This window comes from Ovis canadensis, chromosome 15 (genome assembly GCF_042477335.2).
Source record: "Ovis canadensis isolate MfBH-ARS-UI-01 breed Bighorn chromosome 15, ARS-UI_OviCan_v2, whole genome shotgun sequence".
NCBI lineage: Eukaryota > Metazoa > Chordata > Mammalia > Artiodactyla > Bovidae > Ovis > Ovis canadensis.
Genome location: NC_091259.1, coordinates 48,158,858 through 48,185,276, shown reverse-complemented (window position 1 = coordinate 48,185,276; position 26,419 = coordinate 48,158,858). Strand labels below are relative to the sequence as shown.

Genomic DNA, 26,419 nt, shown 5'->3' with positions numbered 1-26,419 from the left:
ATGAATGTGAGCTCCTACGGCAAGGGTTCGTTCTTTTCTAGAATATGTGTGGCATACAGCAGGTGCTCAATCAGTATTTAAGACTGGGAGGAAGCCAATGAGCACATTTTACCAGGCCTCATTACATTAGATGAAGAAGTCAGAAACTTCCCGCAGCACTGTGATTATAGTGGTGTGATGATGAGTTAGTTCCAAAACTTCTGCTCCATCCCAAGAAGGAGGAGTCTCTCTTCCAGAAGGGATGGAGGGAGTGACTAATGAGCAGAAGTCTTCAGCATAAGGCCTGGCCTATTCAGGAGCTCAGAGCAAGTTATGTCCCTTCCCCTGCCCCCTAGAAGTTTCCTTAGAGTGGTCTTGTGCTCTGATGCAAGCACCCTGCCCAGCAGCAGTACCAGCCTCCTCTCAGGGCAGACCTGAGCCAGGTCAGGTCCATCTCCTGCTCAGCTCTGAGTCTCCAGCCTGGGCATGTCACAGTTGGGACTTAGGGAATGTCTGTTTTGAATGGCATGGGCTTAGTGTCAGAACAAGATGAAGAGGGTTCTGCAGCCCATCCATTCTAGTTTGCTTCTTCCTTGGAGAACAAGAGTATTTTCCCCTCCCAGATATGTTGCCAAAAACATACCCTTTTAGCTCCCACCGGGTCTCCTAGAATTTGTCTCCTAGGGGAAGAGGTGGCAGACCCTGGCCCCCAGATCCCCGGGTGAGCACAGTAGATGCTTTTGCACTGAACACAGTATCCCAGGTCACCTCCTTTTTCAGCCCAGCTTGGTAGATGGTTTGGTGTACACAGAAGGCTCCCCACTTAATCAGGCACCTCCACTTTTCTGTCCCAGGGTTCTGGCTTCTGAAGCCCCCTCAGCTGGCACCCAGTGTGGCCTAGAAGTACGGAGGGGTAGTACCCGGGGCCACCTCAGTAGTAGGGAAGCCTCCTGGAGACACTGTGTATGGTTCCTTAGCCCCATAGGAGCTGCGGTTCAGGTGCCCACAGGTAACCGGCTCAGTAACATGGGCCTCCTTCGCTGGCTCTTCCTACATCTCTGCATCTCTTTCCTCACCCCTCACCCCTTTTCCTGGGATATCTTTCCCCTTTCAAATGACTTCAAACTCATACACTGGGGAATGGAGACAGCTAACTGGTAGAATCATCTTCCAGAGAACTTTTCAGGAAGTCTCCTACACTTTCTGAACTTGAGCTTCCTCATCCACTAAAGAGAGCGAAGAGCCTGTAGCCTGAACCTCGCATCAGGCTGTCATCTGGTTCCCCAGAGGCCCCACATTTTGCACTTGCTGGTCCTGCTGCCTCAGCACCCCCTCCCCTCCCCACCTCACCCCCTTCCATAGCTGCCAAATGACTCAACCCTCCATATCCAGCCGCCTTCCCCGACGACTGGGAACCACCTAAATGTCCAACAGTTATGGAAGGGTTAAGCAATGTGTGTGCATACCTTCAACAGAGGTTGAGAAAGCCATTTAAAGGGAGAGCTTTGATGGCATAAGGAAGTACAGTGAGATTATCTGGTATTGTAAAAGCTGGCCACAGAACTACCCAGTATGTACCCAGTATGGGAGTATGTGTAAGTGTGTATATAAAACGTAGAAAAGCAGAAGAAAACATAACATGCTACGTCTAAGCAGCAGGCTTGTTTTCCTCTTAGTTTTTAAATATTTTTCAGGTTCTCTTAAATTAGCATTTTTTCTCTTCTAGCCAGAAATAACTTGTTATGTAAAACAAACAAAAATACAGCTTAAGTGTAGCCTCTGTCCTCAGAGAGGCTAAGCCTACGAAGAGTGACCAGACCAGCTGTAGGGTTCAGTGTACAAAAAACATTGTTACGCAGAACTGGAACAACATACAGTGTAGTGTTAAGGATGTAAACTCGGGAGCGAGCTGCTGTTGTTCAGCTGCTAAGTCATGTCCAACTCTTTGCGACCCCTCGGACTGTAGCACACCAGATTCTCTGTCCTCCACTCTCTCCTGGAGTTTGCTCCAGTGACTGCAGCTGTGAAATTAGAAGACATTTACTTCTTGGCAGGAAAGCTATGAGAAACCTAGACAGCATATTAAAAAGCAGAGACATCACTTTACTGACAAAGGTCCACATAGTCAAAGCTATGGTTTTTCCAGTAGTGTACAGATGTGAGTGTTGTTGGACCATAAAGACAACCAAGCACTGAGCACTGACGATTCGATGCTTTCGAATCACTGCGGTGCTGCAGAAGACTCCTGAGAGTCCCTTGGACTGTAAGGAGATCAAACCAGTCAATCTTAAAGGAAATCAACCCTGAACATTCATTGAAAGGACTGATATTGAAGCTGAAGCTCCAATATTTTGCCCACCTCTTTGCAAAGAGCCAACTCATTGGAAAAGACCCTGACACTAGGAAAGATTGAAGGCAAAAGGAGAGGAGGGTGGCAGAGAATGAGAGGGCTAGATAGCATCACTGACTCAATGGATATGAACTTGAGCAAATTCCAGGAGCCAGATGACCTGGGGTCAATCTGGGTTCCACTTTTTTGCTCAAGTTACATAACCTCTCTGGGCCTCATTTTCCTCATTTGTGAAATGGGGATAGTCAGTTCCTACTCATTGGATTGGAGGGAAGATTAAATGAGTAAACGTATATATTATTAAAGAAAGGTGCCGCGTCTGCGTCCCTGGCACAAAAAAACACAGTGCGAGTATGTGTTCTCTCACGTCACCATGATCCATTCAAGGGAGAGTTTCCACCAGCAATGCTCCTTCAGGATAAACCACCAGCTGACCTCCAGACAAATCCAGATTTAGCCCACTAGTGAACTGATCCAAGCAAAACAACAATGCCATTGTCATTCACTGGCCACCCGCCTACCCAGAGCCCTTGTTTCAGTGGAGTCCACCACTTGGAAATTCCAAGGGACTGGTCCTTGATGTGGCACTTTAAGCAGCATCAAGCCACTGCAAAAATAAGTGCCTGGCTTACTTTGAATTAATAAATAGGAATGCTATAGACACGAAGGTCAAAGAGCCACAGAGAAAGAAATAAAGAAATTTGACTCCGGCGATACAGTGATACAAAGCCAGAGGCCCCGCTGGTTGCCTAGAGCCCCGCTGGTCTTCCCGTGGTCTCTGCATCTCCCATGTGCTCCTCTGTTGCTCTCTCCACTTTGGAAGAAAGCTCTCAGGACTTGGTTCAGGACTGCGTGGAGGACAGAGCATTACTGCAGTGCAGTTTGTGTGCACCTTTCCCCTCCCTGCCCAGCTGCAGCATCCTCTGAGCACTTCCTCAGGGTGCAGCAGCACATGCCTGGTATACTGGTCTCTCGCCGTCACCACAGGTAGCTGTTCTTCGGGCATCCACCAACCAACCCCAGAAGGAAAGGACTTGTTTGCCATTGTATTCACAGCTCCTGGCCCAGCCCCTGGTACCAGACATGCCCATGTGTGCTTATGAATGAAAGGGATGAGCAGTGCCAGTTTCACCCTGGCTGTCCTGAGCTGTTGTGCCCACACTTCACATCTAATTAGCTAACATACCAGGTCAGTTGCTATGGTCTCCCCAAGGCTGTTATTGATACAAATGCGAGGGTACATGGATGCTCAGAGATGCACACGCATGCGTGATAGCCTGGTGTTACCCGTTATAAACTCCCAGAGTGACACCTACACCACTTTCTACTTAAGTAGGAGCAGACCTTTAAAACCAAGAAGACGGTTCTGGTGCTAGATCTAAAGCAACAGCGGACATGGTGTGGCAAAAGACAAAGAGTGGTGATGTATTTGATTTTGATCATAGACCCTCTGTGCCTGAGCACTGTTTTAAATTCCCAAGGCTTACTTGAGACCTCACCGGTGTTTCCGTTCACATGGTTTTGACAGCCCAAAGCTAGTCAACGGTGCATCCGTCTCCCTCTGAGCGTACTTGCAATTGGAGGGCTGCTGAATCACGTGTTTGGCTGAGCAATGAATTAATGTCCAGGGGCCATCTGCCTGGCAGCCTTCCAACTCTGCAGAGACTATAAAACTGACCAAAACAAAGACACGGGTGGAAACTTTAAGACTTGGGACTATAGATTCCCCTGTCAGCTCCCATCACAATACCAACCTCTAAGTTTCCTTTTTGGCTGTGCTTCAAGGCCCAGATGTCAGACCCTGGTGACTAAACAGCTATGCCAGGTAGAGCAGAGTGTGGGGAAACCCTGACAGTCTGCTGAGGCACTCTGAGCTGTTCCCGTGTTTGCCTGATGCTTTATATTATGGCCACTGAGATAAGTTTGTTGTTGTTGTTGTTTTTTAAGTAATAAAACTCTGGTTTAAGGGCTAGGATGGAAGGGGTGGTGATTTTGCATTTCCTTTTGATAATTTCACATAGAAGAAGAATGAACCCACGTGTTGTAGGCAGGGGTGAGTATTGAGAACAGAACCTGTCCCCCAAGAAAACTGTTGGAGCCAGAGTAATGCCCCCCCCAAAGATATCCATATCCCAGATATGGATTTTAATGAATCTAAGGATATATTAGTTTACATGGCAAAGGGAAGTTAAGGCTGCAGGCACAATTATGGCTGCTCATCAGCTGACTCTAGAATAAGGAGATTGTCCTGGGTTTTCCAGGTGACCCAGTGTAATCATAGGGTACTTAAAAATAGAAGAGATAGGCAAAAAAAAGAGGTCAGAGTACCACAATGTGAGAAGGATTTGACCCCCGTCCCCCACTGCTGGCTTTGAAGATGGAGAAAGGGGATCACAAGCCAAGGAATGCAGGTGGCCTCTAGAAGCCAGAAAAGGCAGGAAAATGAACCTTCCCCTAGAGCCTCCAGAAAGGAGCAAACTCTGCCAATGCCTCGATTTTAGCCCAGTGAGACCCATGTTGGACTTCTAACCTGCAGAACCATAAGGATAATAAATCTGTGTTGTTTCAAGCCACCAAGTGTGTGGTAATTGTTACTACAGCAGTGGAAGGCTAATACAACAGCCATGTCATAAAAGCCCCATCAGGAACAATGGATAGATTCAGCTTCCAAAGCAGTTCCAGAGAAAGCAATAAAGACACCTTCAGTGATGGTTGTACTAGTGGGACAGAGCTCTTCTTGGGAAAGCAGAAATGACCTTGCCAGGCATCCTTAAGTTATGAGGAAGCTCTGTCTTCTCATCTCAGCCCTAGAAACAAACCTAAAAACCATGCAGTTTCTGTGTGGAAACAAGTTCTCACTTGGGAATAAGTACCGCTTGCACTGTAGGACTTTGAAATGGTCTTTGTGCTTTGCTTCCTGTACAAATGCTTCTATAGGGGTCAGCTAATGTTGGATAAATTACCACTGTCTCCTTGGTGATGGAAAGAAACATATGTGTCTCTTAAAATTATGGATTTCCCCCCAGTGAGCACTATATTTCATTGGAAAAATAGAAAATTTGGGTTGATTTTTTAAATGGACTATTTTTATAATACTTTTAGATTTATAGGGAAAATGAAAAGATAATAGAGAGTTCACTTTTGCCTATGTTCAGTTTCCCCTCTTATTAACATTTTATGTTAATATGCTGCATTTGTTATAATTCATGAACCCATATTAATATTATTAAGTTATTCAGATTTTTTTCAGCTTTTACCTAATGTCCTTTTTCTGTCCCAAATTCTCTTGCAGGATACCGTGTCACCCTCTGCTGTGACATATTCTAAGGTTTCACTTAGCCGTCACATTTTCTCAGACCTTCCTTGTTTTCAACGACCTTCTCACAAAACTCAAAATTATCACAGACTTAAATATAAAATGTATAAAATATACAGAAGAAAATATAACAAATCTATTTGATTTAGGAGTTTGGCGATGAGTTTTTAGATGCAACACCAAAAGGACAAACCATGAAAGAAAAGTCGATAACTTGGACTTCATTAAAATCTGCATAAGATCTTGTTAAAATGGAAGGTGTATGGTCTGTGTCTAGATTAATTTTTGCAGTTAGCTGTCCAATGGTTCTAGCATTGGTTGGTATGACTGTCCTTTCTACATTGAATTGCCTTTCCTCCTTTGTCAAACAGCAGTTGACTGTATTTGTGTGGGTTTGTTCCTGGGTTCTCTGTTCCGTTGCATTGACCTGTGTGCCTGCTCTTTTGCCGCTGTCATTTACCTTGACGTCTGGTAGTGTCAATCCTCCAGCTTTGTCCTTCTTTAATAATATTTTGTTGTCTACTTTGAGTCTGCCTTCCTATGTGAACCTTAGGATTGGTTTGTCAATATACACAAAATAGCTTGCTGTAACTCTTGACTAGGATTACACTGAATCTATAGGTGTACGAAAAAGATGTTCATGACCCAGTTAATCATGATGGTGTGATCACTCACCTAGAGCCAGACATCCTGGAATGTGAAGTCAAGTGGGCCTTAGAAAGCGTCACTACGAACAAAGCTAGTGGAGGTGGTGGAATTCCAGTTGAGCTATTTCAAATCCTGAAAGATGATGCTGTGAAAGTGCTGCACTCAATATGCCAGCAAATTTGGAAAATTCAGCAGTGGCCACAGGACTGGAAAAGGTCAGTTTTCACTCTAATCCCAAAGAAAGGCAATGCCAAAGAATGCTCAAACTACCGCACAACTGCACTCATCTCACATGCTAGTAAAGTAATGCTCAAAATTCTCCAAGCCATGGACACCTTATCTTTGACAAAGGAGGCAAGAATATACAATGGAGTAAAGACAATCTCTTTAACAAGTGGTGCTGGGAAAACTGGTCAACCACTTGTAAAAGAATGAAACTAGATCACTTTCTAACACCACACACAAAAATAAACTCAAAATGGATTAAAGATCTAAATGTAAGATCAGAAACTATAAAACTCCTAGAGGAGAACATAGGCAAAACACTCTCAGACATAAATCACAGCAGGATCCTCTATGATCCACCTCCCAGAATGCTGGAAATAAAAGCAAAAATAAACAAATGGGATCTAATTAAAATTAAAAGCTTCTGCACAACAAAGGAAAATATAAGCAAGGTGAAAAGACAGCCATCTGAATGGGAGAAAATAATAGCAAATGAAGCAACTGACAAACAACTAATCTCAAAAATATACAAGCAACTTATGCAGCTCAACTCCAGAAAAATAAACGACCCAATCAAAAAATGGGCCAAAGAACTAAATAGACATTTCTCCAAAGAAGACATACGGATGGCTAACAAACACATGAAAAGATGCTCAACATCACTCATTATTAGAGAAATGCAAATCAAAACCACAATGAGGTACCACTTCACACCAGTCAGAATGGCTGCGATCCAAAAATCTGCAAGCAATAAATGCTGGAGAGGGTGTGGAGAAAAGGGAACCCTCCTACACTGTTGGTGGGAATGCAAACTAGTACAGCCACTATGGAGAACAGTGTGGAGATTCCTTAAAAAATTGCAAATAGAACTACCTTATGACCCAGCAATCCCACTTCTGGGCATACACACCGAGGAAACCAGAATTGAAAGAGACACATGTACCCCAATGTTCATCGCAGCACTGTTTATAATAGCCAGGACATGGAAACAACCTAGATGTCCATCAGCAGATGAATGGATAAGAAAGCTGTGGTACATATACACAATGGAGTATTACTCAGCGGTTAAAAAGAATTCATTTGAATCAGTTCTGATGAGATGGATGAAACTGGAGCCGATTATACAGAGTGAAGTAAGCCAGAAAGAAAAACACCAATACAGTATACTAACACATATATATGGAATTTAGGAAGATGGCAATGACGACCCTGTATGCAAGACAGGGAAAGAGACACAGATGTGTATAACGGACTTTTGGACTCAGAGGGAGAGGGAGAGGGTGGGATGATTTGGGAGAATGACATTCTAACATGTATACTATCATGTGAATTGAATCGCCAGTCTATGTCTGACGCAGGATGCAGCATGCTTGGGGCTGGTGCATGGGGATGACCCAGAAAGATATTCTGGGGAGGGAGGTGGGAGGGGGGTTCATGTTTGGGAATGCATGTAAGAATTAAAGATTTTAAAATTTAAAAAATAAAAAACTAAAAATTAAAAAAAATAAAATAAAATAAAATAAAATAAAATAAAATAAAATCTAAAAAAAAAAAAAAAAAAAATTCTCCAAGCCAGGCTTCAGCAATACGTGAACCATGAACTTCCAGATGTTCAAGCTGGTTTTAGAAAAGGCAGAGGAACCAGAGATCAAATTGCCAACATCTACTGGATTATGGAGAAAGCAAGAGAGTTCCAGAAAAACATCTATTTCTGCTCTATTGACTATGCCAAAGCCTTTGACTGTGTGGATCACAATCAACTGTGGGAAATTCTGAAAGAGATGGGAATACCAGAGCACCTGACCTGCCTCTTGAGAAACCATATGCAGGCCAGGAAGCAACAGTTAGAACTGGACATGGAACAACAGACTGGTTTCAAATAGGAAAAGGAGTATGTCAAGGCTGTATATTGTCAGCCTGCTTATTTAACTTATATGTAGAGTACATCATGAGAAACGCTGGGCTGGAAGAAGCACAAGCTGGAATCAAGATTGCCAGGAGAAATATCAGTAACCTCAGATATGCAGATGACACCACCCTTATGGAAGAAAGTGAAGAGGAACTAAAAAGCCTCTTGAAGAAAGTGAAAGTAGAGAGTGAAAAACTCGGCTTCAAGCTCAACATTCAGAAAACTAAGATCATGGCATCTGGTCCCATCACTTCATGGGAAATAGATGGGAAAACAGTGGAAACAGTGTCAGACTTTATGTTTTGGGGCTCCAAAATCATTGCAGATGGTGATTGCAGTCATGAAATTAAAAGACGCTTACTCCTTGGAAGGAAAGTTATGACCAACCTAGATAGCATATTGAAAAGCAGAGACATTACTTTGCCAACAAAGGTCCATCTAGTCAAAGCTATGGTTTTTCCAGTGGTCCTGTATGGATGTGAGAGTTGGACTGTGAAGAAAGCTGAGCGCCGAAGAATTGATGCTTTTGGACTGTGGTGTTGGAGAAGACTCTTGAGAGTCCCTTGGCCTGCAAGGAGATCCAACCAGTCCATTCTAAAGGAGATCCATCCTGGGTGTTCTTTGGAAGGAATGATGCTAAAGCTGAACCTCCAATACTTTGGCCACCTCATGCGAAGAGTTGACTCATTGGAAAAGACCCTGGTGCTGGGAGGGATTGGGGGCAGGAGGAGAAGGGGACGACAGAGGATGAGATGGCTGGATGGCATCACCGACTTGATGGACATGAGTTTGGGTAAACTCTGGGAGTTGGTGATGGATGGGGAGGCCTGGCGTGCTGCGATACATGGGGTCACAAACAGTTGGACACGACTGAGAGACTGAACTGAACTGATAGGTGAACTTGGAAGAAACTGACACTTTAATACTGTGTCTTATAATCCATTTATCTGACTATCTCTCAATTTATCTAGATCTTCTTTGATTTCTTTCATCAGAGTTATGTAATTTTCTACATGCCATCCCTGTGTACATGCCATTAGATTTACATCTTAGTATTGCGTATTTGGGTGCTACTATAAATGTTATTGAGCTTCCCTGGTGACTCAGACGGTAAAGAATCCACCTGCAGTGTAAGAGACCTGGGTTCAGTCCCTGGGTTGGGAAGATCCCCTGGAGGAGGCACGGCAACCCACTCCAGTATTCTTGCCTGGAGAATCCCCATGGACAGAGGAGCCTGGTGGACTGCAGTCCATGGGGTTGCAGAGAATCAGACACAACTGAGTGACTAAGCACAGCAGATAAAAGATATTGTGTTTTTAATTTCTAACTTTAATCATTAATTGTTGGTGCATAGGAAAACAATTGATTTTTGTCTATTAACCTTCTATCGTGCCCCCTTGCCATAACTGCTTATTAGTTCTAAGAGTATGGACTTCCCTGGTGGCTCAGAGGGTAAAGAATCTGCCTGCAGTGCGGGAGACCAGGGTTCAATCCCTGGGTTAGGAAGATCCCCTGGAGAAAGCAATGGCTACCCACTCCAGTATTCTTGCCTGGAGAATTCCGTGGACAGGGGAGCCTGGCTTCCTGTGAACAGTCCATTGGGTCACAAAAATTCAGACATGACTGAGCAACTAACACAGAAGGCTATGGGTTTTGTTGTAGTTGTTCTTTTGTTTCATCATTGGTCAATTCTGTGGGAGTTTCTACACAATCAATTATATTATCTACGAACAAAAGTGAAAATGAAAGTGAAAGCTGCTCAGTCGTGTCTGACTCTTTGTAACCCCATGGACTATTCCAATCTCGGAATTCTCCAGGCCAGAATACTAGAGTGGGTAGCCTTTCCCTTCTCCATTGGATCTTCCCAACCCAGGGATCGAACCGAGATCTCCCACATTGCAGGCGGATTCTTTACCCTCTGAGCCACAAGGGAAGGTTATATTTCTTCCTTTCCAACTTGCGTGCCTTTTATTTCCTTTTTCTGCATTATTGTAATAGCTAGAATTTTTAGTATGATTTTGAATAGAGGAGATATCTTTGTCTTGTTTCCAATCTTAGGATATAAGCATCCATTTTCTCATCATTAAGTGTTTTTTGGTAGATGTTCTTTCAGGTTGATTTTCCACATAGAGAAAAGTTGTTGGGATTTGCCAGTCAGACAGTGTAGATGTTTCTAGCTGCAAGAACTTCTGGGGGGACCATTGAGCCATTTAGAAATTAAAGGAGCTTGAGTGAGCTTTCATGACGGCCAGAAAGTAATCACTGGAGTCCCAAGAAGGAGCTAGAGCAGCCTAAGTACCTCACTGGGGTTCACTGGCACTGAAGGAGAAAGAACAACCTGCTTATCCTCTTGCTCTGCCTCAGTATGGTGTTTGGGTTTCTCATCTACAGACATGGGGAGCTTGGTCCAGCGCAGGCTGGGGAACAGATGAGTTCACAGCCCTCGACACTCTGGACCCTGCCTACTTATTCACCCCTTGGTCTTCCTCCCTGTTTCTCCTGTGTGTGCCCTACATTCCCAGTGTTCAGGCATAACTACTGCTGTCTCAGCAGCTGCCCTGTTTGTCTACATTTTGCTGTTTATACACAAGATGTGCCTTTTGTGAGGCACCTGTGTTGGATGAAAATGTAAGTTTTTCAAAGTCCGGCTCACATGTTCCCCTTTCTGAGAAGCCTTCCCAGTCTTCCCCATCGAAAGTTAACCTTGTTGCCCCCACCACTGAGCTCCCACAGCCCTCTGGTTACATGTCTCTCATCCGAGTGCAGCATACTGCCCACTGTGTTTTTCTGTGCCTGCCTCTCCCAGCAGAACAGATTGAGGCAGACTCATGTCAAATCCCCAAACCCTATGCCCAGTGCTGGCACAGGGTTTGCTTCAAAGGAGGTGCCCAGTAATGTATATTGGTCACATGAGTGAAATTGCTAGCTTTGCACAAATGGACCCTTTTGTACTCTTAGAAGCCTCTGTCCATTTTTCTCACCATACTTGCTTTCCATCTGGTGTTCTTCAGGCCCTTGCATATATATTTTGGAGTATAAGAGATATCTGCAGCTATTCTGTGTCTCATGAAAAAAGGGAGGGAAAATTACTGTTCTTTGTATACCTACTGCCTTCATTCATCAACTTTATAATCTTGGTGTCCCATGCACCGATTAGAGAGTTAAGGCTCCAAGCCCCGGAAGACACCAACTCAGCTGATTTAAACAAAAAAGGAACTTCCTTTATCACTTATAACAAGACACACAAAGCTAGGGTGGCTCTAGGGATGGTGGCTTAGCAGTATCAACAAGAACTCCCTTCTTTCTTCCCTGCCAACCTTAACGTATTAGCTTCTTCGGGCAGACCTAACCTCATGACTACAAATCTAGGCATAACATCCTGATGCAGTATGGTTAGAAGGAGAAAGATACCTTCTCTTCCTTGAGCCTCTTTTTAAAATGAAGGACAACTTTTCTAGAAGGTTCTAGAAATTTCCAGTTACAGCTCTTTGACCAGAATTGTGTTACCTGACAATGCTTGAGCCAGTCACCACTAAAGGAACTGAGATTATCATGATTAGCTTAACTCAATCAAAATCTCACCTAGAAGCATGGCAGTTGGGGGGTGGGGGGGGTGGTGGTTTGCAGTGTATACTGGAACAAAATGAGAGAGTATTATTTCAGCAGAGAGAGAGAGAAGATAAAATCAATATTGGGGAAGAAACTAATAGTGTCAGCTACACCTTTTTTTTTCTTTCCTTCTGGTTTAATTCCATTCAGTGCCCCCCTACACCTTTGTTTTAAACAAAATTGTTTTCTACCACATTTTGAAGTGTTTAAGTCAACAACATAAGGTCCCATAGCTGATAAAAAAGAGAAGTAGGATTCAAATCCAGGTCTTTCAGACTTCAAAGCCCATCCATGTACTTGTTCTGCTACACAGCTGGACCCAGAGTCACACTGTGTTTCCCAGAAAAGCCAGGCTCCCTCCCTCATGGCGAGCGCTTCAGGAGTTGAGGCAATCGCCCTGCTCTCCCAAGCCCGACCTTCAGCTGGGCATTTAATCTGTTTATTAAGTTATGACTAATGGCGCCGCGAGACACCAAAGGCTGCACATTCAGACCTAGTTTTAGGTTGTTAGAGGAGGTTCAGGGGAAAACATCATATTCATATTCTATGCTGAGAAAATTCAATTGCAGCTCTTTCTCTTTCAGAGTGCAGGGATGGCGAGGAGCTTCTGCTGGGTCCTGCTTTGGTTTAATAGAAATGAAACCTCCAAAGCACGTGGGCTGTTTTGGGAACATGGCCACTAATGCAGCCCCATGGGGCAGGGGGCCAAGCCTGAGCCGGGCAGTTTGCATATTCACTTTTACAAACAGTTGGCTCCGAGTCAGCAGTTAATGGGATGGGAATGATGTTCCTGTACCAAATCATTTCCTGAAAAAAAACATTTCCAATTGCAAACATATCTCTGCCTTTCTTCTTGGGTTTGTTTTGTCTCTGTGAGTGAATTAAAGAGGCAGGGCAGAGGGGAGTGTTTCTGACTGGGGATTTTTCATCTAAAAACATTTCTAACAGTGATCTACACAGAAAAAGAGGCGCTGTTCAGACCCACCTTTAGGAGTCCTGGCTGCAAATATGGTGTTTCTAGTCACACGTTAGAGGTATAGATATCTCTATATTCAGATTGGCTCTTACTGGACAACAGTCTTGGGACCGAGGTAGCTTTTTTCTCTTTACAAAAAGTAAGCTGGAAATTCTGCCCTAGAAACGTGCCCACACACGCACACACAGGATCAGGCCAAAGTATGGTTTTCCTCCCCTAAGGACAGGCTGAAAGTCTTCTTTGCATGCTGTACACTGCTCTGGTAAATTGTGCTTCAACTTATAACCTGTGCAGTGGAAGAGTCATCTTAACAGGTTTATTCATTTATTCAACAAATGGCCCTTGAGTGCTTATCATTTTAAGTAATAATTGCAAATAATTACATAGCTTTTAACCAGGTACCAGATACTCTTCTAAATGTTTTACATGTATTAACTCATTTAATCTTCTCAACAGCTCTAGGAGGTAGGGAATATTATTATCACCCCCATTTTGCAGATAAGGAAACTGAGGTGTAAGATGGATGAACTTGTCCAAAGTCACGTACTAATAAGTGGTAGAGCCTGGATTTGAATGTAGGCAGTCCTGACTCCCCTTCAGAGATCTAATAGTGAACAAAAGAGGAAAAGTGCCAGTTTTTCCACAGCTTACATTCTATAGAGAAGGGGATAGATAATAAATGTAGAAATAATAGTTATTTCAGATTGTGATGAGTGCTGTAGAGAAAATACAACACAAGAGGGAGGCAAGGGACTATTCAGAGGGTCTTGTAGGTCTTAGGAAGGAATTGGGGTTTTATTTTGAGTATAATGGGAATTCCCAGGTGGCAGTAGTAAAGAATCCTCCCACAATACAGGAGATGCAGATTCAATCCCTGAGTCAGGAAGATTCCCCTGGAGAAGGAAATGGCGACTCACCCCAGTGTTCTTGCCTGAGAAATCCCTTGGACAGAGGAGCTTGCCAGCCTACAGTCCACAGGGTCACAAAAGAATCAGACATGACTGACCAGCTAAGCATGCACATGAGGGGAAGCCGCAGGAAGCATAAAGCAGGAGAATGTATGATCGTGTTTACATCTTTATAGATCATTCTGACTGTGCTCTAGGAAGTAGATTGACTTGGGGAAAATGCATCAGAAAGCAGTGGGCAGGTTAGAAGGCGGTTCTGGTTATTTAGGTGAAAGATAACGGTGGCCTGAACCAGAATGGTGATGATGGAGCTGGTGAGAAGTGGTTGGAATAGGGTCCTGTTTTGGAGGGGGAACCCAGAAAACTTGCCAATGTATTGGCTGCAAACAGTGAGGAAAAGAAGAAGGGAAGGGTGATTCCTCAGATTTTGGCTTGAACTCTTATGCAAATGGTAGTGCCGTTTACTGAGGAGGATAAGAAGGAAGGTGGAGAAGTCTTGATGCCGTGTTGTTACAGTGGAGGTAAGGGTACTGAAGATCACGTGTTCTGCTTTGGGTGTATAAATTTGAGACCTCCATTAGTAGACCAAGGAGGAGATATTGAGTGAGTCTGGAGCTCAGGGTCAGGCCTAGGCTAGAGATTTTGTTTGTTTTTGTTTGTTTCTGGTTCTTCTCTTAATAATGAGTTGACTCTTGTTTTCACAACCCAGTGATGCTGGGTAAATAAAACCACTCAAAAGAAGAAATTAGGACAGAGCTTGGTTGTTTTTGTACATGAAAAATATCTAGGAAGGTGCTGCATTTTTATCCTATCCCTGATTTTGTTGCCTTGAATTCAGTTTTAGATAATACAGTCTTATTAACTTTAAAAATACGTAATGCAGCATGCATCAGGCTGGAGATTTAAATTTGGATATCATCAGTATTTGGATCTATGGGATCAGTCAGGCTAGCACCATCCAACTGACTCTTCTGTGATAATGGAAATCTACATCTGTACTGTCCAGTGGGGTGCCAGCTGCCCCATGGGGGCCACTGAGCACTTGAAATGTGACAGGGGGAACTAAGAAACTGAGTTATTAATTCATTTAAACTTCAATAGCTGCATGTGGTTAATGGCTACTGTATCGGACAGCACAGACCTGGTGGCAGGGTGGGGTGGGGTGGATATGCAGATGGAGAAGGTTCTGGGCAAGAGCTAGTCTCTTCACTGGCCAGTTAACCCAGTCTCACACCCACACTGAAACGTAACTTTATTTCCACTTCCCATTGCCTGTGTAGTGATGCTTGTTAAGTGGTAGAAATCTTGCTTCTTTGTGAGAAACAGCCTGGAAAAAAAAAAGCAAACAGCTAGTCCTAGGAGGAGTGCTAGGAGACATTATAAAGTCTAAAGAAGCAATTGTGCTTTGCTGGAAAGCAAACGTAAGCCCATATTTATAGAATCATTTAAACCTTGAAAGTGTCACTTATATTTTTCAATTATGTTTTGTGGGGGGAATTATATAGAATGGTGGGTGTCTGTGGATTTGGAGATTCAAGATGGTGACTGGCTGATATCCCATCTGAATGTCAAGAGCCCACAGCACCAGGACTGAATACCAGCTTCATAATGCGAGTTGTGTCTCTCTAGGGCAGAGTGGGTTTCACTCCCTTTGTTAGGCAATCTCGCTCTCTGTCCAACTGCAACCATCAGTGACGTCTGCTAATATGAAAGAACTCTTTGTAAGCAGCTGCCTGTGCTTAAGAGTACTTGCAAGTATATGCTGGCAATCGGTGAGGCCAGAGTCAATACAAAAAAATAAAAGGGAAAGACGGGACATTGCTTTTACCAAAGTTGATTGCAGCTGCCATATCACTTCTTTAAGAACTGTTTGGTGACCAGCTCCTTCAGAGAAAACGGTTGTTCTGTGCTTAATTGGTGCAAAGGAATTGAGTGCAAACTGGAATTGAGTAGAACTGAGAGGATTTGAGCCACTGCTTTTAGGAGAGGTAATAATCCAAGGTCAATGCTCAGCAAAGTGCCATCACACAACTGGTTTTGTGGTAGGGATTTGTATTTTTCTTTTTTACTAAGGTTTCATGTGGGGGGTGGGGGTCAGTGGATGGAGGGGGTGGGCTGGAAGTGTCTAGTGGTCACTGACCTCTTGTTATTTTTCTTGAGGACAATGGAATTGTAGACTTCTAAGATTTGGGAAACTGTAAAAGAACTTGATGGTCACCTGTCCAGCTTTTGATGTTCAGCTGAGGGAACAGGCCTGGAGAAGTGAGGTGCCTGACCCCAGGGCCCATGACTCCCTATGGCTGAAGGGATAAATGCAGAGCCCAGGGAGGGGCCAGCATGAGGCATCCTCGAGCAGTGCTGGATGGGAGGAGGGGGGTGGGGAGGAGGCAGGGAGGGAGAAAAATGTCCAAAAAAATGCACAGGAGCCAATTCAGGAGAGAAGTCAGAGGAGGGTTGACCTGAGGATGGAAAAGGCCTGTGGCTCAAATGTAGCCTCAGCGTGGGGACCTCGTGCATCCAGTCAGCAAAGACTTGTCAAGCGTGCACTCCGCACCGGACGGCAAGCCCCTGAAGGAGGAACAGGAGGGAGGCGTGGCAGAGACTTAAGAAAGACGTCAGTGCTCACTTTGCTTCCATTTATTCCAAGATCATTACTGGAGGGAGGCAGATGTCCATACCTGATTTTTCTAGGAAAGCGAGTAAGGTGACAGAGAGTGAGATGAAGGGGACAGTTTGGTCCTTTTAGCAAGAAGAGGCAGGAATTGGATGCAGCTGCATCACAACTGTAGGCTAACCTTGGTGCTTTCGTTTCTCAGTCTGCATCAGTGTGGAACATGGCTATGGGCTGCCGCTTAACGCTGCGCTTCCTTCTTACAGTGTCCGAGCTTCAGGAGGAAGGCATGAACGCCATCAACCTGCCCCTCAGCCCCATCCCCTTCGAGCTGGACCCTGAGGACACGATGCTGGGTAATGGGGTCTCTTGTTCTCTCTGGGTTAGCCTGATGCCTTCAGAGCAACCACCTCGCTGACTGCCTTTTCTTTTTTTTTAAAGAGGAGAATGAAGTGCGAACGATGGTGGATCCCAACTCACGCAGCGACCCCAAACTTCAGGAACTGATGAAGGTAAGAGGAAATCAGAAGGGGCTTTAGGTGCCTCCCGACTCCACAGGTGTCTCTAGACCAGTCACCCTGCATAGGCACCACTCAAGCCACTGCAGAGAGAACAGAAATCCATAGCAGTCCCTGGCCACAGGCAGCTTGCAGTCCAGAAGGTGGACGTCTACAGGGTAACAGAGGTGGGACATAACAGGTGCCCAAGGAATGGTGCTGACCATCGGCACTGGAGAACTTAGTGCAGAAAACTCACATTTGCCAGGATCTGCTCACTCACACAGGCCTCTCACTGCGTTTCCCCAGGACCCTCAAAAGTGCCCTCTGAAGTTGGATTTAGTATCATCTCCATCTCTTTCACAGATGAGGAAACTGAGTCTCAGAACAGCCCGTTGATTGTTCATTTATAGTCATGGCATGAGTGGAGGAGATGAGATTCAAACAGAAATGATAAGATGAAATAACAAACTGTGCGTAATGTACTTGGCACAGTGACTGACCAGTGGTCACCCTCAAAAATTCTCTATTTTCCTCCCCCTTCTGTGTCTGTCTTCTTCAGCTTCTCCAAGCTACACTTAAAACAGGACCAGAAGGCGCTGGGTGCAGAGGGATTCACTCAAAACGCAAAGCTGAATGTATCATTTTCCAGTTCAAAACCTGTGTGTAGCTTCCTATGAACTGCAGGTTGCAGCCCACAGTCCTGGGGGTGGTGTTTGGCATCTCCATGCTCCAGCTGCCTCTTTAACCTCCAATAATCCCTGCTTGGCAAGGATGCCACAGGGACAGCAGACCTGTTCACGGCAGCACCCGGTGCACACCTGCACACAGCTGCTCCGCGCTCCCACCGCCAGGCCTTTGGCCATGCAGTCCCTCTGCCCAGGCACTCTCCTTGCTCTTCAAAGCCAGGTCACGTCCTTCGGGAAGCCCTCTCCAAACCCCAGGGCTGTCACTAAGCCCCTCTGTGTGCCGCTGTGGTTCGTGCATTTGCTTCCGTACTGTTGTCATCGCATGACGTTCCAACTACTCATATACTTCTCTGTCTCCTTCACTAAGTGGGGAGGTGCTTGGGGTTAAAGAGTGTTCTTTTTTTTTTTTCATCAGGGATGGTCTTTTTTTGTACCCTCAGGATCCAGCACAGAGTGATATATAGCAGACATTAATAAGTGCTGGATGTGTAGATGGTTGGATGGATGAAGGAGAGAAGGAGGGAAGGGGAAGAGAGAGGAAGGAGGAAGGGAGGAAGCATAGAAGCCCCTGCCTTAGGCCAGTAGAACAATGTGCTTTGAAAGCCCGAGCCTCCTCTCAAGGGTGGAAACCTAGCCCAGCTCCTGCCTGTGTTGTAAAGGCAGTCTGCTTATGCCAAGTCAAAGAAGTCAAAAGGTGATGCTCTGGGACCTTCCTGGCAGTCCAGTGGTTAAGACTCCATGCTTTCACTGCAAGGGGGTGTGGGTTCAATCCCTGGTCGGGAACTAAGATCCCACATACCATGTAGCATGCCCCCCACCCAAAAAAAGTGGGTGATATTCCGTTTAGGGGAAGTGGTCAAAAAGTCGGAACTGTAATGCTTGCCTGAAGCTTGTGATCAGGAGAGGTGACTGGGCACAGAGAGACCAGAGGGACCGTCTTAGGGTGAGGGAACTGTTCTGTATCTTGATTGTGGCTGTGGTCACACAACCATGTACGGTGACCAAAAGTCATCACACGGTATACCTAGAATTGGTTAATTTTATCGCATATGAATAATACCTTCATAAATAAAGCAAGAGGTTGAAATTAAACAGACAGTGGCCTTGTGCAAGCTTCAGTTTCCTTACCTGAACAATGAGACCGATGCTACCTGCCTCTTGGGATGCCGTGTGGATTAACTGAGTGGCTGGTCACCTGGAACGCCTCTGCTGAATGCCTGATGCATAGAGGCTAAGGCACGGACCACAGAGGACGCCGCACAGCCCCACTGAGAGGAAGCCTGGTGCAGGGAGGAGAACGTGTGCTGTAAAGTGAGGGGGACAAGAGTCTGATTATTCCTGTCCCTGCCCACAGGTCCTCTGGGACCTGGGGCTGTGATTACTTCTGTGTTTGGTTTTACCTCCTGAACATAGGGGTGACAGTAACCACATGGCCAGGTGTCATAATGGGAGAGTGCTTTATTTATTAATAAAATCTGCCCTTACTGGATGTTTGGCCCTTGCTGTATGTAATTCCTTTCCTTTTTTTCCCTGATATTGGTTTGGACTCGATATGGCACGTAGGATCTTAGTTCCCTGGCCAGGGGTCAAACCCATGCCCTCTGCAGCAGAAGTGTGGAGTCCTAACTACTGGACCACCAGGGAGACCCTGTAATTCTTTTCCACCACCTAGTGTGGGAGGTGCCTTCAACTCCCATTATAGAGGTGGGGAGTCAGAGGTTCAAAGCAGATAACTAGCTTGCCATAGATTGATAAATCACAGGGATATGCACACAGTGGCTCATGGATGACAGAGGTACACACACAAACACATAATGGTCCATCGATCCCAGAGATGCACAAATTATTTTAGTAGGTAAAGTGAGGGTTTCAACCCCAGTTTGCATGACTCCAAAGCCCATCCTCTCCTGGCTGCAAAGCCACACAGCCAAGCACTGTGTGAACGATCCTCGCCATTCGGGGAAGGGAAGGCAGGGGCCAGAGGTGTTAGCGGAGACACTGGAGCCACCAGCACTAGCAGAGCCTATACCTGCAGGTTAATAGGACTGTTGGGCTCACACTCACAGCTGCTGGCACACATACTCAGGTGTGTGGATAATTCTGCTCCTTTCAAAATCTGAAGTTCATTCAAATTTTCACTGTCCAGGATGAGAACACTGGTGTGTAAGGAAACATCCTATGAGTCTTCCCTTATTCTCTCTCTCTCTCTGCAGGTATTAATTGACTGGATTAACGATGTTTTGGTTGGAGAAAGAATCATTGTGAAAGACCTGGCTGAAGATTTATACGATGGCCAAGTCCTGCAGAAACTTTTTGGTAAGAGGAGAGTTGAATGTCGCAGTGGGTGTGTTTAAATCTAGTTCAGAGCTGTTCTCCAGTCACAATAGTTCACTGAATGGAATAGGGATGGGGGACCTTGGGCTAGAAGACCAGTGTAATGTACTCTTGGAATGTTTTACATGAATGCCTTGCAAAGGGAGGCTTTGTGACCAGACAGGGTTGCTCCGCCTAGCAGTTGAGAATCGCCAGGAGGGCATATGACAAGACTCCACTGCGCACTGAAAACATGCTTCACCCTCTCCAGAAAATTGTGCGCCTGTGGCCTCTGTAGGTGTATTTACAGGCGCGTGGAGCTGCGTGCATGTGTGTGTATACCTCTGTCACCTGTACGTGTGTGTGTGTGCACGCATATATGCATACCTCTGCAAGCTACGGGCGTGTATGTGTGTGTGTTCCTCTGAGTGTCTCTCTCCAATTGGTGCAAGTGCGCAGGTGTGTGGACCTCTGCGGCACTTGGCTCCTGTGTGTCTCCAGGTGTCTCGCCTCTGGCAGCGTGTGCATCCCCGAGTCAGTTCACAGCTGTTACGTGAAAGTGTGGGGCTGTTGGGGAGGGAAAGGAGACTTCTGGGTGACATTAGTGTTGAGAGGACAGATTCATCGTGCCTGGATTTGGACTTCTCCTCTCTGTCCCCCACTTCCTGTCCTCCTAACCGCTGCCCCAAGTTCTAGACTCCCATTCTTAGCGTCCCACTAGTGCCTCATACTGAGCGCATCCTCTTTCCTAAGGATGTTTCTTTCCTTCCAAGTGAATAGAACCCCTTCCTCTCTTCCCTGCCTCTCCATGGCTGTGGGGCAGGGGGTCTCCATGGCCCCATGTCTTGCTCAGAATTCTCTCCCGCATCCCCTCCTCCCTGCCATTTTCACTTGTCTGAACTGTTTAAACAATTTCCGAGCTCACCTCTTTGCCTCCCATCTCACCTCCTCCAGCCCATTCCCCTTTGTGACCAGCTGGCGCTGCTGGTGGAGGAACCGTTTTTAATTGCAAGTCTCATTTTGTCAGTACTCGCTCTCCCCTACCTGTGGGACAAAGTCCAGACCTGTTAGCACAACATTCAAAGCATTGCATCCGTCTTGTCAGCCTCACCTCCAGTCACTCACACGTGTGGCTCACGCCATGTAAAATGCTTCAAGTCGCACCTGACACCCAGTGAGTGCCCGGTCAGTCAGTATCTTTTATCATTCCATTGGCAGTTTTGCTGTGTTTATGGACACCACGCCATATTATGACATACACTGGGCATATTCACACCTCTTCTGCCTTTTCTTTTCTTCTGCCTCTGGGGCCCTTCTTCCTCCTTTATCCACTGAGGTAAACCATTATTGCTCATTCTTTCTATCTGCAGAGTCAACCAAACGTGCTCCCGCTCACAACATAGTCACATTTGAAAGGAATAGTCATGTGTTCTGTGTTCTCTCAGATACAGATACGCACACGTGTATAAAGCATTCATGCTTTTATTATATAGATACACACACATGTACATAATATGTGTGCCTTTGTTGTATAGGTACACACACCTATATATAACATACATGCTTTTATGTTATAATACATAAGACATGTATACATAATATATATGCCTTTATTATTGTAAGACATTCCATTTTGTTTGTAGCTGTTTATGTAAATGTATGGGCTTCCCTGGTAGCTCAGCTGGTAAAGAATCTCCCTGCATTGCAGCAGACCCTGGTTTGATTCCTGGGTCAGGAAGATATCCTGGAGAAAGGATAGGGTACCTACTCCAGTATTCTTGAGCTTCCCTGGTGGCTCAGATGGTAAAGAATCCGCCTGCAATGCAGGAGACCGGGGTTCGATCCCTGGAATAGGAAGATCCCCTAGAGGAGGGCATGGCAACCCACTCCAGTATTCTTGCCTGGAGATCCCCGTGGACAGAGGAACCTGGCAGGCTACAGTCCATGGGGTCATAAAGAGTCAGGCACAACTGAGCGACTAAGCACACACGTATAAGCATATGTAGGCTTCTCAGGGGCAGGAGCCATGTCATATTCCTTTTTCCAGTCTTGCCCAGTAATAACACATTGCCCAGCACTTAATCAATGTATACTGAACCAATGAATGAATAATATAAAATCTAGTAATTTCTAGGAAGCTAAGCTCATTTGGTACTCAAACATCAATATTAATGAGTATTAATATTTAAAGGCTTGTAAATGCAACTGAACACGGAGAGGAACGTGCTTTGGCACATGCAGATGTGGAGAAACCCTGAGCCTCACTGACGACCTCTCCTAGCATTTGTAGCATTTAACTGCACCACCAAATTTCTACCCGGGCCCTGATACTGTCTGGAAGTGTTCTATGCTGGACTTTGCAAGCAGGGGTGGGACGTGGCTATGGGGTAACGGAACATGGTCATGAAGCAGTGTCGCCTTTGGGAATGGTTACAAAACTGCCCAGCATCATCCATGCTGCCCCAAGTCAGGCATCAAAGACAGTCAGGTTGCTGCTGCTGCGGCTGCTAAGTCGCTTCAGTCATGACCGACTCTGACCCCATAGACAGCAGCCCACCTGGCTCTCCCATCCCAGGGATTCTCCAGGCAAGAAAACTGGAGTGGATTGCCATTTCCTTTTCCAGTGCATGAAAGTGAAAAGCAAAAGTGAAGTCGTTCAGTCGTGTCCGAGTCCTAGTGACTCCATGGACTGCAGCCCACCAGGCCCCTCCGTCCATGGGATTTTCTAGGCAAGAGTACTGGAGTGGGTTGCCATTGCCTTCTCCGACAGTCAGGTTAGACCACCTCAGATCTCAAACTTCACGTTGAAAAGGTGATTAAAAATAGAGCTGATGCCTCTTTTGTTAACCTAAGTGTGGGTCGAAGGCTAGACATACACATTCGGAAGCTACAGACAGCATGCCCATTGGAGAGAACTCGTTTGCAGTTTAAAATGTGCATCAGGAGCTCCTGGGAGGAGGCGGTCTGGAGATGGGGATTTGGGGTGACCTCTCTGACCTTCACCCCCTCTGGCTATTTTCTTTCTTCGTGCCCAACCACATTTCTCAAAATAAAGGTTGGCACTCCCTCTCCCTGCTTCCCCACCACTAAGCATTCCCTCCTGGGATACGGGCTGGGTGCACCACCTTGCCATCAACTTTTCCTTCCCACGTCACCAGTGTCGCCTGAGTCCCTCGTGCATGGTGACATTTGACCCTACTGAGCATCTCATCGGCCTCCCCCCGCCCGACTGTCTCTGTGGCCTTGTGCTGCCATTATTCTTCCACTTCTGAACCCGCTTCTCAGTCGTCCTCCTCTGTTTTTCTCTCCATAATGGTTGGGTTTCCTCCAGCTTCCATCCTTGGCCTCCTTCTCTTTTTCTTTCATACCTTCTTCCTGGGTGATTTCGTCATTGCTACAGTTTCAACCATCGACTAAATGATCATCAGCCTCAGATCTCTATCTTGGAACAGCTCTCTCTTTGAAGCTGTGAGTAAGGTTATCTCTTCCCTGCCTTTCCAGCCTGCCCACCTGCATGTCACGTAGGCACCTGTAACCTGCCTGCCCCAACTCTGCTTATCTTCCTCCTCCCCAAACCCATTTTGTTTTCCACCTTGAGGAATGCTATTACAAGCCCGGATTAGAAATCTGGGGGTAATCTTGAATTGCTCCTTCTTCCCTCATATTCTGTTGGTCACAGTGCTGACAGCTGTATTCCCATATATATGTGTCAAACCCATCTCATTTCTCAATCAGCTAGAACACGTGCAGCATTTGTAAAAGTGCCTGGCTCACTGCACACTGGGTCAGGGGTGGCTGTCACCAATATTTTCCAACCCCACTGCTGCCTCCTTAGCTCAGAGCCTCATCATTTGTCTTAACTTCTCTGGCTCCAAACTCCTCTTCTTACGTTAAGCTGTTTCCTGCCTTGGAGGCATTCTGAAGTTCTCCCAGATCTTCTTTATATTTCACGATTTGTCTTACCACTTAAACCCATAGCCCATTTGTCAGTGTTTCTTTAAAACTTTTTTATTTTGAAATAATTTTAATAGAGTTGCAGAGACAGCCAAGAGGTTTCCCGTCTCCCTTTACTCAGCTTCCTCTAATGTCAACATCTCACCAAGCAGAGGGTAAGATCAAAACTAAGAAATCAGCCTCAGGACAGTGCTTAACTGAATCGCAGAATTTATTTGGATTTCACCAGTTTTTACATTCATGTCTTTTCTTAGTTCTAGGAGGTAAACCCAGAATCCCCCATTACATTCAGGTGTCACATCTCCTATCTTTCACGACCTTGGCACTTTTGAGGAGGACTGGTTAGTTATTTTGCAGAATGGACCCCAATCTGGGTCTGTCTGGTGTGTTCTCATGATTAGCTGTATGTTTGGGGAGGGGTCGCACAGAGCTGACGTGTCCTCAGCGCATCATTTTAGGACAGACACAATGTTACCGTGACTGGTCACTTGTGATATTAACCTTGACCACTCAGTTAAGGTGGTGTTGGCCAGGCTTTCTTTACTATAAAGTTTTACTACTTTTCTCTTTGTTATTAACTTATTTGCAGGGAGGTACTTTAAGACTTTATCTTGTTTTTTCTTACACTCGTCCTACTAACTATAATCGGTGGAGTATGTCTGCTGGTTATTACTGTGGTGGTCTAGTGGAGGTTTTCTGTTTTCCTATTCTCCCATTCCTTCTGCATGTATTAATTCAAAGTCTTCTGTAAGGATAAGACTTATGTATCCAGTATTTATTTATATTAGTTCAGATACAAGGATACTTACTTTATAATCATTCAGTTCAGTTGCTTAGTCATGTCCGACTCTGCAACCCCATAAACCACAGCACACCAGGCCTCCCTGTCCCTCAACTCCTGGAGTTTACCCAAACTCATGTCTGTTGAGTCGGTGATGCCATCCAACCATCTCATCCTCTGTCATCCCCTTCTCCTCCTGCCCCCAATCCCTCCCAGCATCAGGGTCTTTCCAATGAATCAGCTCTTTGCATCATGTGGCCAAAGTATTAAAGTTTCAGCTTCAACATCAGACCTTCCAAAGAACACCTAGGACTGATCTCCTTTAGGATGGACTGATTGGAGCTCCTCACAGTCCAAGGGACTCTCAAGAGTCTTCTCCAACACCACAGTCCAAAAGCATCAATTCTTTGGCACTCAGCTTTCTTTACAGTCCAACCCTCACATCCATACATGACTGCTGGAAAAACTGTAGCCTTGACTAGACGGAGCTTTGTTGGCAAAATTATGTCTCTGCTTTTTAATATGTTGTCTAGGTTAGTCGTAACTTTCCTTACAAGGAGTAAGCGTCTTTTAATTTCATGGCTGCAGTCACCATCTGCAGTGATTTTGGAGTCCAAAAAAATAAAGTCAGCCACTGTTTCCACCATTCCATCTATTTGCCATGAAGTGGTGGGACCAGATGCCATGATCTTAGTTTTCTGAATGTTGAGCTTTAAGCCAACCTTTTCACTCTCCTCTTTCACTTTCATCAAAAGGCTCTTTAGTTCTTCTTCACTTTCTGCCATAAGGGTGGTGTCATCTGTATATCTGAGGTTATTGATATTTCTCCCAGAAACCTTGATTCCAGCTTGTGCTTCTTCCACCTCAGCATTTCTCATGATGTACTCTGCATATAAGTTAAATAAACAGGGTGACAATATACAGCCTTGACATACTGTCTTCTCAATTTTGAACCAGTCCATTGCTCCATGTCCAGTTCTAACTATTCCTTCTTGCTCTTCATACGGTTTTCTCAGGAGGCAGGTAGTATGGTCTGCTATTCCCATCTCTTAAGAGAACCTAGTGGTGTGTAGAATGAGCAGCCGAATTTAGAGTAGGCTGACTCTACGTTCTTGTTGTTTAGTCACTAAGTCATGTCCACCTTTTTGCAACCCCTTGAACTGAAGCACACCAGGCTCCCCTGTCCTCCACTGTCTCACAGAGTTTGCTCAAATGCATGTCCATTGAGTCAATGATGCTATACTCTAAATGGTGATTGTTAATAGGGATGATTCCATGAGTCCCAGGAGGAACGGCATCTTGAAGGGTTTGGTCATATTGGTTTTGAGAATCTCTTCCCCACACCCAAAAAAGTATTTAGGCTGAAGTAGTAGCTATGCTAAAATTGAAAGAGTAATGAAAAGCAAGATTGATCAGAGTTCCAATCCTGGTTCTGCCACGAAAACTTTCCCCTGCAACTCGGGTCACTCTTCTGTAAAACCAGGAAGATGACCTGTACAGCTTTACAGTAGAGCTGTTCAATATCGTACCCACTAACCACATGTCGGAGAAGGCAATGGCACCCCACTCCAGCACTCTTGCCTGGAAAATCCCATGGACGGAGGAGCCTCGTAGGCTGCAGTCCATGGGGTCGCTAACAGTTGCACACGACTGA

General features: G+C 45.4%; 1 protein-coding gene across 1 annotated transcript in view; it reads left to right on the top strand.

The window, feature by feature from the left end:
* PARVA (parvin alpha) overlaps positions 1-26,419 on the top strand; it is a 167,173-nt gene that overhangs the window by 87,066 nt on the left and 53,688 nt on the right. Inside the window, exons 2-4 of the mRNA XM_069554354.1 lie at positions 16,798-16,887; positions 16,973-17,043; positions 19,931-20,033. Of these exons, the coding sequence (XP_069410455.1) occupies positions 16,798-16,887; positions 16,973-17,043; positions 19,931-20,033 (264 nt within the window). The remainder of the gene's footprint in view (positions 1-16,797; positions 16,888-16,972; positions 17,044-19,930; positions 20,034-26,419) is intronic.